At 37.4% G+C, this 13789-nt stretch overlaps 1 protein-coding gene across 5 annotated transcripts in view; it reads right to left on the bottom strand.

The window, feature by feature from the left end:
- Window positions 1-13789, bottom strand: part of oma1 (OMA1 zinc metallopeptidase) — a 74669-nt gene that overhangs the window by 31700 nt on the left and 29180 nt on the right. For all 5 annotated transcript variants that reach the window (XM_061888491.1, XM_061888490.1, XM_061888489.1 and 2 more), the window contains 3 exons: window positions 9930-10058; window positions 5898-5972; window positions 3093-3242 (listed from right to left, as the gene is read on the bottom strand). In XM_061888491.1, coding sequence (XP_061744475.1) covers window positions 3093-3242; window positions 5898-5972; window positions 9930-10058 — 354 coding nt within the window. The remainder of the gene's footprint in view (window positions 1-3092; window positions 3243-5897; window positions 5973-9929; window positions 10059-13789) is intronic.

Here is a 13789-nt window from a genome sequence, read left to right as displayed (position 1 = left end):
AACTGTTGCAAAGCTGTGTCGTCAACACTCACAAGTATAAAACTACTTTTTAAAATAATAATTTCTTACTTCAAGCATGAAAAAAATCATGATTTTGACATAATTGTGTGTCATAATTAAAACAGATGACAGCCAAATGTACTTTGCTGTTATATTGAATTGATTAACGTGGACCCCGACTTAAAGAGGTTGAAAAACTTTTTCGGGTGTTACCATTTAGTGGTCAATCGTACGGAATATGTACTGAACTGTGCAATCTACTAATAAAAGTATCAATCAATCAATCAATTTCAATGAAACAATAGAAAATAGGTACTCATATAGTAGCACAGTTGGCACTTCAGTCAACCGACAGTTAATATTTAAACATTTAACATTTCAAACAGAAATAGTTCATGCACATTCAGATAAATTCCTCAAAATTACAATTAAAAATAATTTGGCCGGCGGCCGGGCTGTATATATGCGCACTAATTGACTGAAAGAGCACGCACTTGGCGCGATGATGTCATGTTATCAATGGAAAAATACATTTTTAGACCATATTATTTGCCTGAGTGGCTAAGAGACCCCGAGAGTAACAAGCGGTTGCCTTGTTGCCTTTCAATTAAGAACAATAAATTAGTTTTTAGTATAAGTTTGCTGGTTTCAAGAACTGTAATGCCGAGCGCATAATATGTCAAGATAATGGCACTAGCATTTACTTAATTTAAGAATGTTTTTCAACATATTGAGCAAAAAGGTTTCATTTTTTTTCTAACAACAAAAGTGCACTTATTATTGGTGGGAATATACTTATTTTAAGGTATTTTTGGGTTCATTGAGGTTAGCTACTTTTACTTGTTTTGGAAAGTCTTGACACGGCAAATGTTCTACTGGCAGATAATTTTGCTTAGTTCAAATAAAATACCCCTCATTTTTGTATTTTTTTTGCCTTGTTTTTGAACACTGACTTTTTGCAGTGTAGGGCCTTGCATGGCCGCTCCTGCCATCAGTGTGTGAATGGGTGAATGTGGGAATAGTGTTAAAGCGCTTTGAGTGCCTTAAAGGTAGAACAGCAGTATACAAGTACAACCCATAACCCATTTTATCCTTCATGTTGACATCACTGGTGGTTGTTTGACATCTTGTACTCATCCACCTTCTTTCCGTTCGCTTAAGGATGCCCAATTAGGGTTCATCCCCTTGTCATCTTGCAGGTGGGTTTGGACTGTTGGAAAATGTTGGGGTTTGTTTTCATTCATTAAACCAGAGCTCTGTCAGAATGAGAGACGAGGAGGAGTGAGAAACGCCTGTTGCGTAATGCCCGCAGCTAAAAGCAACTCGACCTGCCTCAGCTAACGTTAGCTCTCGGCGAGAGCGTGTGACGCTACATGCGCGACAGTATGTGAAGTATGTAACAAGGCAGGCTTGTTTTCCGTCTCTGTCAGAAGGAGACGAGAAAGAGTGAGAAACGCCAGTAAAGAAATGCACGCAGCTAAAAGCAACGGTGTGAGAACATATAATCTAATATTACGATATAGTCATTTTCTATATGGCACAGAGACAAACCTGCGATATATCGTTTTTATCGATATATCGGCCAACCCTTCTCCAGTGCGACTTATATATGTTTTTTCCCTTCTTTATTATGCATTATTATACTCCAGAGCGACTTATACGCCCAAAAATTCAGTATTTACAGGGGCGGTTTAGCTCGGTTGGTAGAGTGGCCGTGCCAGCAACTTGAGGGTTGCAAGTTCAATTCCCGCTTCTGCCAACTTAGTCACTGCCGTTGTGTCCTTGGGCAAGACACTTTACCCACCTGCTTCCAGTGCCACCCACACTGGTTTGAATGTAACTTAGATATTGGGTTTCACCATGTAAAGTGCTTTGAGTCACTAGAGAAAAAGCGCTATATAAATATAATTCACTTCACTTCACTATTCTAATTAAAGATACAGTCAAGACTAAGGTTGGGTCGAATAGTATAATCAATTTAAGCCTCTAAGTCAGGGGTAGGGAACCTGTGGTTCTAGAGCCAGGTGTGGCTCTTTTGATGACTACATCTGGCTTTCAGATAAATATTAGCTGACATTGCTTAACACGATAATGAATGAATAATTCCGCTGGTAATCACAGTGTTAAAAATAACGTTCAAATTGTAAAACCTTCTCATGCATTTTAATCCAACCCTCCATTTTCTATCGAACCTGTTCAAGAAGTGCATCAATGGTAAGAAGTATTATATTTATTATTGGTAAGCTTTAGAATGGAAATGTTATTAAAAAGAATAACAGACTTATTATACTCTAAAAATGTTGGTCTTACTTAAAAATGCACACATTTAGTTGTATTCATCCATCCATCCATTTTCTACCGCTTATTCCCTTTGGGGTCGCGGGGGGCGCTGGTGCCTATCTCAGCTAAAATCAAGCAGAAGGCGGCGTACACCATGGACAAATCGCCACCTATACGGCTCTCACAGAAATACATTTTGAAATATCTGGCTTTAAGGGCTCTCTCAGCCAAAAAGGTTCCCGACCCCTGCTCTAAGTTCACCGGGGGAGGCACTTGGGTAGTTTTTTGTTTGCCACTTTGTGCGTTTAAGCACTACGACCGGCATGGACACACACTAGTAAATTGCACCCAGGCTTCACCCTGACTACAGCAATGGGCGCCAGACTGGAGTCAGCCTGATTGGCAACACACGCACATAAATAAAAACACAACTAGACTTCAACGGAGGCACCCGCCGGACAATTCTAGTTGTTCAGCCATCTGTGCTTGGAGAGCCAAATCAAGGTTAAGGCCTCTCTCACGCAAACACACACACACACACACACACACACACACACACACACACACACAATGAGAAATAATGACGGTGAATGCCGCAGCTTCCGTCTAGCCCGGAGATGCGTCTGATTTTCTTCGCTCCAAGCCTGCACGTTGTTAAAAAAGCATTTCTCCAGATGCTTCATTAGCAGCATGGAAACTTAGAAAAAGAAAGCGTCCCCGGGTCTTTGTTGTTTTTATCTTCCTACTGTGTACGCCACCTCTTTTTGCCATTTAGGTAAAAAAAAAATTCATATTTGTGCATGTGTACATACTTGGGGCACAAGGAGGTCCAGTTGCGCCACTCGGTTCCTGTGAGACGGATGTGTGGACAGCCACTCGGGCAGGCTGGGTTCTCCGCTCAGCTGGTCGCGGATCTCCATCTGCTGCCAGAAGACGGGCCCCGCACGCACATCTGCACACGCCTGTAGAGGATGTGCACGCACCCACACACAAACATATGTCGTTTCCTTTTCTACTTTGTATTGCTTAAATTCAGTATTTGTTTCCTTTAACAATTCTGACCCCCAGTGGCATATACTGGCATTGCAGGGTGTAAATGTGAGTATTGTATCAGTATTGTTTTGCTTTTTTTACATTTATTATTCAGTCCAAAAAAAAAATCTACATTTCAAGCATTGGTTAACCCCTTCATCCATCCATTTCCTACCGCCTGTCCCTTTCGGGGTTAATATTCCACTAAATATATTTTTGTTTTACACACATTCGGGTGAAATCGCATAATTACAAGCCCGATGATAATTAACAGTTGTGGTGTCAGAAAAAATTATATATTCAATTCGCAATTCTTAGTAGTAACGATTCATAATCGTCCTGTCCAGCCAGCAGATGCCCATATCTGCTGTACAGATTTACTTTAGAACAGAAGTCCCCAAACTAAGGCCCATGGGCCAGATCCGGCCCGCCAGCGTTCGAGATCTTGCCCGCAGGAAGTCCCAAGTTTAACTTTTTATTTTTTTTTTTAAATCTGTCCTTTCTAATCTATATATCTATATATATATATCTATCTATATATATATATATATATATATTTATATATATATATATATATATATATATACACATACAATATATATATATATGTATAAATATATATATACACACATACAAATATATATATATACACACACATATATCATACATATATATATATACTTATACACATGTATATATATATATATATATATATACACATATATACATACATATACTGTACATACATACATACATATATATACACATATATACATACATATACATACATACATACATATATATATACATACATACATATATATACATATACATACATACATATATATACATATACATATATATATATACATACATATATATACATACATATATATATATATATACATATATATATATACATACATACATAGACATATATACATACAGCTATATATACATATACATATATACATATACACACATATATATAAACATACATACACACATATTTATATATATATATATATATATATATATATATATATATATATATATATATATATATATATATATATACATACATCTATATATACACATATATATATACACATATACACATATATATATATATACATATACACACACACACACACATACATATATATATATATATATATATATATATATATATATACATATATATATATATATATATATATATATATATATATATATATACATACATATATACATATACATATATATATACATATATATATACATATATATATATATACATATATATATACATATATATATATATATACATATATATATACATATATACATATATATATATACATATATACATATACATATATATATATATATATACATATATACATATACATATATATATACATATACATCTACATATATATATATACATATATACATATACATATATATATACATATATATATATATATATATATATATATACACATACATACATATATATATATATATATATATATATATATATATATATATATATATATATATATATATAAACATATATATATATATATATATAAACAGGGTTTGGGTGGTTGGGAATCCTTTTTTTTTTCTTTTTCATGAAAAAGGGAGGTTTTTGTGGTTGGTGCACTAATTGTAAGTGTATATTGTGTTTTTTATGTAGATTTAATAAAAAATTAAAAAAACATGTTTTTTGTTTTTTTTTTAATAAAAATGAATGAAAAATTCTTCTGCGGCCTGGTACCAATCGGGTCGCGGCCCGGTATAGATAATAAAAAATAAAATCTGATAAATCTATGGGTAAAAAGCAGAGCCTGGCGACGCATGTGCGTTTATCATAACTCTCTCGCTGTCTCTGTCTCTGCCCCTCCGTCACGAATGTTGCTGCGTGCACAAATTGTTTTGTTTTTAACCCCTTCTTAACCCCGAACGTACATTGAAAATACATGCAACCCTAACTTAAAATGCCGGACATTTGAGGCATTAAAGAAACTCCACCCTGACAGCCCCGCGAAAGAGGACATATCCGGTGAAAAGAGGCGATATGGTCAGTCTATCGTAGCCCTGTCGCTGCTAGCATGTCTTGTGTTGTGTCTCGGTGTGCATTGTTTACACAACGTGCGGTAAGCTACTTAATATGTCCGTGTGGAAACTCGTTCAGTACACCTCCTAACCGAACCCCCGTATCGAAACGGTTCAATACAAATACACGTACCGTTACACCCCTAGTATATATATATATATATACGTCAAATCTCATCAGTTTGTTGTACTTATGAAGCATCTTAACACATTTTGTTGACCTGTTTAAGGAAGAAATTAAAAAACGTTTTGCTTTCAACATCCTCACTTATTATCTGACAAATATTTTAGCCTTGGCAGAGGTTTGAGTGCTCTTCTTTACATGTCATCACTAAAGAGCATTTTAACAACTTATGATTCATGACTCAAATTAGAGGAAAAAGTCTGGCTTGCATTGCAGCCATAAAACATGCACATTCTCCTTTTAAGTGTTTTAAAGTGAGATGAGGACAATGGTTTACCTTGGCTGCCAACTGCAGACCCACTTGATCCGCCTCCGCCTCAAGCTTCCTGCTGTAGGGACGGTTGAACATCAACTGCAGGGGGCACCACACAGAGTGTCAGTTAGTGTGATACATAATCATGTGTCTCATAGGGGTGTCTCGAGACGATGTTGATATCAGATATCAGTTCTATATCAGCGGAAAAAAAAGTATATTATTATATCGGCTTGCATGCAAAATCTCATCTAAATGTCTCCCAATAAGCACACAAAATTGGTCTTCTAACTTAGTCAAGACATTTACGCTACTAGAGGCTAGCAGCTACCCAACAGCTAAGCAAACAATAGCACACGAGCTTGACATAAATAATAGGTGTCTTTACTGAGCAATATTATAGTCTAAAAAACTAGATTCGTCAATATAATAATAATAAGAATAATAATGGATTAGATTTTATACAGCGCTTTTCTATTATTAGATACTCAAAGCGCTCACAGAGAAATGAGAACCCATCATTCATTCACACCTGATGGTGGTAAGCTACATCTGTAGCCACCGCTGCCCTGGGGTAGACTGACGGAAGCGAGGCTGCCAGTTTGCACCTACGGCCCCTCCGACCACCACCTATCATTCATTCATCATTCATTCACCAGTGTGAGCGGCACCCGGGGCAAGGGTGAAGTGTCCTGCCCAAAGACACAACGGCAGCGATATGGATGTCAACGACCGCTCTACCCACTACCCCATGCCGCCCCGAAATATCATGAATATATAAATATCAACAAGCATCAAATAATTATAGTTGCTCATTACTTACACACAGAAGCGTATTAGAAAGTATCAAGTAATAAATGTGTCTGCATCATTTAACATTATGAGCTTAACTTTTTTTATTTAATCAACATAAAAAACACAAGATACACTTACAATCAGTGCACCAACCCAAAAAAAACTCCCTCCCGCATTCACATAAAAAGGTTGTTTCTTTCTGTTATTTATATTCTGGTTCCTACAATATAAAACAATGCAGTCTGCAAGGGATATAGTCCGTGAAGCACACATGATTGTGTGTGCCGCTGTTCCACTAACATTTTCATTAATTACTGTTTTTTATGTAATTGTTTTTATATTGTTTTACTTACTTTTTTTTAATTTTATGTTATTTTATTTTTTTAAAAAGGACCTTATCTTCACCAGACCAGGTTTTCAATGAAAGTAGATTGTTTAAAGCAGGGGTGTCAAACATACGGCCCGGCTCAGGCCCGTGAACAGGTTTTATCCGGCTCGCTTAGTATAAAAATTAACCTTAAATTTTTGAATAAAAGAAACTGCTGTTCTAAATGTGTCCACTAGATGTCACAATAGCAATTCTTTGTATCTCTGTAGATGATGTACAAAATAAACCATGTTAGTACTTCAGTCGAGGAAAATGATCAAACTACATAAATGACATACTGTAATTTGATTTTGATATTATTTTATATTGATAACATTGGAAATTCACACCAATGACTTGACTGAAGAACATTATCACAATTAATTCAGAAAATATAAATAACGACAAAATGAATATATACTATGCAATTGTATATATGCAAATGTAAAAAAAAAAAAAAACATTTTGATTTGTACAATTTCAGAATGTGCTTGTTCTATTTTTTAAACAAGAATCAAAAATAGTAAAAAAAAAAAAACAATATGAAGTTGTCTTTATTTTTAAGTTATCGTGTCGGGATTTTACCACTTAAGAGTAGATTTTTCTCCATGTGGCCCCCTATCTAAAATGAGTTAGACACCCCTGCTTTAAAGGGTTCTTAAAACCAGGTCCAGTCCAGATTATGTCCGTGTCGGGCTCAGCAACACACACCTTCATTTATGTACACTAAAAATTAGGGAACACAACAATAGATTGCATATACAAAATTACATTTTCAAAATAATTTATGAGTTTAATTTAATAATTTGGCCAATAGGTGTTGTAAGAAAGACAATTACCAGTCCCTTCTTCAACCAAAATAATGACATGATTAATCAATTCCAGACGGTTAATATTATATTTTTTATACCTCCATTGTTCTGTTGGAGTAATTTTACTTGATCAAACCTTTTCTAACATTCCACACTAAAAAAGAATAAAGGTATGTAATCCGTACCAATACTCAAAATAGGTATTTTATCAAAAGTGAACAAGTTGTATCGATGGACCCCTCATCCATCCATCCATTTTCTACCGCTTATTCCCTTTCGGGGTCGCGGGGGGCGCTGGCGCCTATCTCAGCTACAATCGGGCGGAAGGCGGGGTACACCCTGGACAAGTCGCCACCTCATCGCAGGGCCAACACAGATAGACAGACAACATTCACATTCACACACTAGGGCCAATTTAGTGTTGCCAATCAACCTATCCCCAGGTGCATGTCTTTGGAAGTGGGAAGAAGCCCGAGTACCCGGAGGGAACCCACGCATTCACGGGGAGGACATGCAAACTCCACACAGAAAGATCCCGAGCCTGGATTTGAACCCAGGACTGCAGGATCTTCGTATTGTGAGGCAGACGCACTAACCCCTCTGCCACCGTGAAGCCCTGGACCCCTCATGTCTTCTTAATTAATTAAATGTATTTTTACAAGAAAGGACCCCACTTTGTACATTTGGTGTATGTGGACAGTATACAGGGGGTTAACTTCCTTCCTTTTTTATACTTATGTCCGTTAAATGAAGTTAAGAAGTCACTTAAAACATTGCCTGGATAGTTAATAGAGATGCGCAGTTTGCGGTCTCATCCGCGGAGTCCGCGGATAAACCGCGAGTCGGGCGGGTGATATATGACGAAAAAATTGATTTTAATTAGATTCGGGCGGGTGGCGGTTGAACCATCCGGAAAGATTTGATATACATGGTTCTGGGATCGGTATCCTTTGCCATTCAAAGAGCCATTTAAGACCCGTGTCACAAAGCGAAGAAGACAATAGGAGACGCTAATATTCTCTAAAATGACTGCCGGCAGTCACCCAGTTAATAAGTATTAGGGACTTTGTCGCCTTCTACAACATGTACGATCTGCTTGTCAGTCCAGCATCATGATGTGTGTGGCTTCCGCGGCAACACGCACACGACTGCAAGAGATACTGGGTGACATAGAGTACACTAATGGTTGTGATATAAACAATTTTAACACATTTCGGGACAACATCCTCCCAGTAACACAACATAAACGCAACACAACAAATACCCAGAACCCTTTGTATCCATGACACTCCCTGACTATTTTATACACCCCCGCTAGCAGCAAACTACCCCGTGCGTCCGTGAGGTGGGCGGGGTTGGGGGCGCAGGGGTGTAAAATATATCCAGGAAGTGTTACGCATACAAAGGATTATGGGTATTTGTTGTGTTGCGTTTATGTTGTGTTACTATGAGGATGTTCTCCCGAAATGTGTTTGTCAATCTTGTTGGGTGTGGCTTCACAGCGTGGCGCATATTAGTAAGTGTTAAAGTTGTTTGTATCACAACCATCAGTGTACTCTGTATCACCCAGTATGCCTTTCAATCTTGTACGTGAGATTGCGGAAGCTGCACACAACATGTTGCCGGACTAACAATCAGTTTGTACATGTTGTTGATGGTGTCAACAACATGTCAATGGCTTCACAACACGTCCATATTCTTGCCATCAGGATGAACGCCAATTGGATGTTCGCAAGTACGTTAGCGGCTCCAATTGTCTTCAATACTCTGTGAAACGGGTTTAAATAGCTTTGCGAGTGTCAAAGGTGGCCGACCTCTGATGTATTAAAGCGGGCGGGTGGCGGGCGGATGCGGATCAATTAAAATGTTGGTTTGGGTGGACGGCGGGTGAATGGCGACTTTGGTGACACGGTTGAGGATGATATAATTGCCTATCCGCGCATCTCTAATAGTTAATAAAGGCAAATTTGACCCTGGAACAGACTAACATGATGTCATGTGGGGGAAAAAAAATGCATTTTTCTATTGGCTCTTAGAAGTTTCACTGTGTGTCTAAAAATTAATATATCAGATGCGAGTCACCTGTGTGAGTTTGTCCTGTGCCCACTGACCCAGCAGCGCCAGGCTGTCCCGAGGACACACGGCCCAGATGGCGGTCAGCAGGATCACAGATAGGAGGTCCACCACATGAGACAGGCTGGCCTGTTCTGCCTGGATAGGACGACAAGGTGGAGCGGAGGTCAGGAGGAGAGAACAATTCAGGTGAGCAGCAGCATATTGATTGTCGTCATCTCATTTTAGTGAAACTGGAACAGGATGTCAGGCAAGCACCCAAAAATCACAGCTTCTTTCTAGACTTTTTATCAGAGCAACCAAAATGGACTTTACTCGACTCAGTAAACGCTCATGTGCGTCATCACATGATGAGAAGAGAGGGGATGATGAAGCACCAACACTGAAACACTTCATCCATTGCATGTAGACAACAATGGAATGAAAACACCTTTTGTGCACACTGTGATAGCAAAATTACTTATACTCATTTAAATAGATGATGTTCTTTGGACTGGGTACCAAAAGTTGTTTATTGGGCTCAGTAATGTGACACTTAGCAAGAGATATCCGATCAAGCTCTGTCTCCTGTGTCTTTCATGTGACATGTGGACTTTAGTTGACCTTGACATATGTGTCATCTATTCTTGACCCCCCTCTGGGCTAAATTGGTCCCCTTTCCTGAGTGACCCCCCCCCCCTTCTGGGCATACGACACCCTCTCCTTCTTCACAGGACTTGGGTATTCATTCCACTGGTGTACTGTATGTAAATGAGCATGGAGAGTGGGACTTCTGAGAATGTATAATTGTCATTACATATTCTAAAAGAGTTAGAACGAGCTGGAACAAACGGATGTGTCGTTCTGGTTTGGTCTCGCTTTGCAAAGCTTGTTATTATTTGTTTGTTACTTTAATAAATCATTTTAAAGCTATTTGTCACTTAAGGGTTGTCTCCTTCCCAGAAATTTCCGCGACACACACATAGTCATATTGTTCTATTTCTATTACCTTATTCCTTCAGTTTTATCAACTTTTATTTTATTCTCATTTTATCTTACTGACCAGAAAATTTTGTTTTCAAACCTACGATAACAAAGCAATTCAAAGGGAACTGAACTTCATGGGAATTTTGCCTATCATTCACAATCCCTATCTAAGACAAAAACACATGGTTTTCTTTTTTTCTATGTATTCCAAATCGTATATTAACATTTGCCAAAAACAGCTAACAATGGATTTAGTGGGAGCTCATCTATTCCGCCCACAAGCCCTCTACATAACCATCCATTATACCTCCAACAATACTCCATTTACATACACTTGTAAAGAACATAATGGCTGTCTTGAGTTTCCAATCATTTCTACAACTCCTTTTTTGTGATAGTGATTGGAGCACATACTTGTTGGTCACAAAAAACATTCATGACGTTTGGTTCTTTTATGAATTTATTATGGTTCTACTGAAAATGTGAGCAAATCTGCTGGGTCAAAAGTATACATACAGCAATGTTAATATTTTGGTTACATGTCCCTTGGCAAGTTTCACTGCAATAAGGCGCTTTTGGTCGCCATCCAAAAGCTTCTGGTTGAATTTTTGATCACTCCCCTTGACAAAATTGGTGCAGTTCAGCTAAATTTGTTGGTTTTCTGACATGGACTTGTTTCTTCAGCATTGTCAACAAATTTAAGTCAGGAATTTGGGAAGGCCATTCTAAAACCTTAATTCAATCCTGATTTAGCCATTCCTTTTTGACCACAATACCCAGCAATATGTTTGGAGGAGAAAAGGTAAGGCTCTTAATCTCAGGAACACCATTACTATCGTCAAGAATGGTGGTGGTAGTATTATGCTTTGGGCCTGTTTTGCTGCCAATGGAACTGGTGTTTTACAGAGAGTAAATCGGACAATTAAAAAAAAAGGATTACCTCCAAATTCTTCAGGACAACCTAAAATCATCAGCCCGGAGGTTGGGTCTTGGGCGCAGTCTACCATGAATTGATTAACGTGGACCCCGACTTAAACAAGTTGAAAAACTTATTCGGGTGTTACCATTTAGTGGTCAATTGTACGGAATATGTACTGTACTGTGCAATCTAATAATAAAAGTATCAATCAATCAATCAATCAATCAAAGTTGGGTGTTCCAAAAGGAAAATGACCCCAAACAAACGTCAAAAGTTGTAAAGGAATGGCTAAACCAGCCTAGAATGAAGGTTTTAGAATGGCCTTCCCAAAGTCCTGACGTAAACGTGTGGACAATGCTGAAGAAACAAGTCCATGTCGGAAAACCAACAAATTTAGCAGAACTGCATCAATTTTGTCAAGAGGAGTGGTCACAAATTCTACCAGAAGCTTGTGGATGGCTACCAAAAGCGCCTTATTGCAGTGAAACTTGCCAAGGTGCATTTAACCAAATATTATCATTGCTCTATGTATACTTTTGACCCATAATAATTTCATAAAAGAACCAAACTTCATGAATGTCTTTTGTGATCAACAAGTGCTCCAAACACTCTATCACAAAAAAATAAGAGTTGTAGAAATGATTGGAAACTGAAGACAGCCATGACATTATGTTCTTCACAGGTGTATGTAAACTTTTGACCACGACTGTACATCTCGTGACTTGAATATTAACCAAGTATTAGCAATATTGCTTTCATAAGCTATAAAACAGACAATATTTTAGCGGGTGCATTGATCCCTTGGAGATAAGTAGCTTATGCTGCTACAGTATAATATTATATTGAGCTGGTGACCTGCTTTGCCTCTAAGTTGCTAAATGTTCACGCTAGAATATAAACCGTGCCTCTCACTTGTATGGTAGAAAGTTGTTGCCATAAACCGAGAAGTTGGTCAACTTTGACATCCAACGTAGACTCGGAGATGGCAAGAAAGACACAAAAAGACGGTTGTTTGCGGCACTCTTTTTTTTTTTTCTTAACCCTCTGTGTGATTATTAATAATTCTTCATCTAAACGGGAAGATATGGACATCCCATTAGTCTGCATCCAGATGAGAGCACACATTGTACAGTAAGTGATTGTTTTTCATTATGTTTGCAGTGTGTTTATCTTATTCAGCACTTAGCAATACTGCTACATGATGCTTGGTGTTTTACTAAAGCTGGATCTGTTTAGCACACAGCTTCAAAATGTGTTGCTCAGCCTCTGCTTATTTATGCTAAAAAATACCAGGTTCTGGAACATAATTTGTCCCAAAGTAGTATTTTTTGTATCTCTCCCAAAGTCTGCCTTGAGTAGTAGTGTTGTTGTTGAAGGGAAAAGCCTACGCTGTGAAATTAATACGCCGCCGTATGCCTAAAAATGAGCAAAATACTTAAAAATTATATGTTATTATGAACTAGCCTGTTTTTACACTACATATATACTTACAGCATGTAAATAAAATGCAGATCGATATTTTTGGGATGTTTTTTAGAGCGCTTTATAGGTGGAATAGAGAGACTCCAATTGACTCCATTGTTAGGTGACTAACATTTGTTTACGTTTTGGGATGCATAAAAAAAGAAAATATGCGTTTTTGTCATAGATAGGCATTTTGAATGATAGGTAAAATAAATGAAAAAAGTGTTGTTCCCTTTTAAATTCAGAATATATTTATATTAGTATGTACATATACATCAAGTGTATAACTGCCTTTTTCCCCAAACGCTGACTAGGAAATATATTCCACACTTTTGTTTGATACATATTAAAAATATGTATTAATTTGCCGAAAAAAATTACACATCCAAGTAGGGCTGGGCGATATATCGATATAAAGGATATATCGCAGGTTTGTCTCTGTGCGATATAGAAAATGACTATATCGTAATATGTGATTATATGTTCTCACACAGTTGCTTTCAGCTGCGGGCATTACTTT

This window comes from Nerophis ophidion, linkage group LG26 (assembly GCF_033978795.1).
Source record: "Nerophis ophidion isolate RoL-2023_Sa linkage group LG26, RoL_Noph_v1.0, whole genome shotgun sequence".
In the NCBI taxonomy this organism is placed as follows: Eukaryota; Metazoa; Chordata; class Actinopteri; order Syngnathiformes; family Syngnathidae; genus Nerophis; species Nerophis ophidion.
The sequence above is the reverse complement of the archived record's forward strand: the minus strand, read 5'-3'. Positions and strand labels throughout refer to the sequence as shown.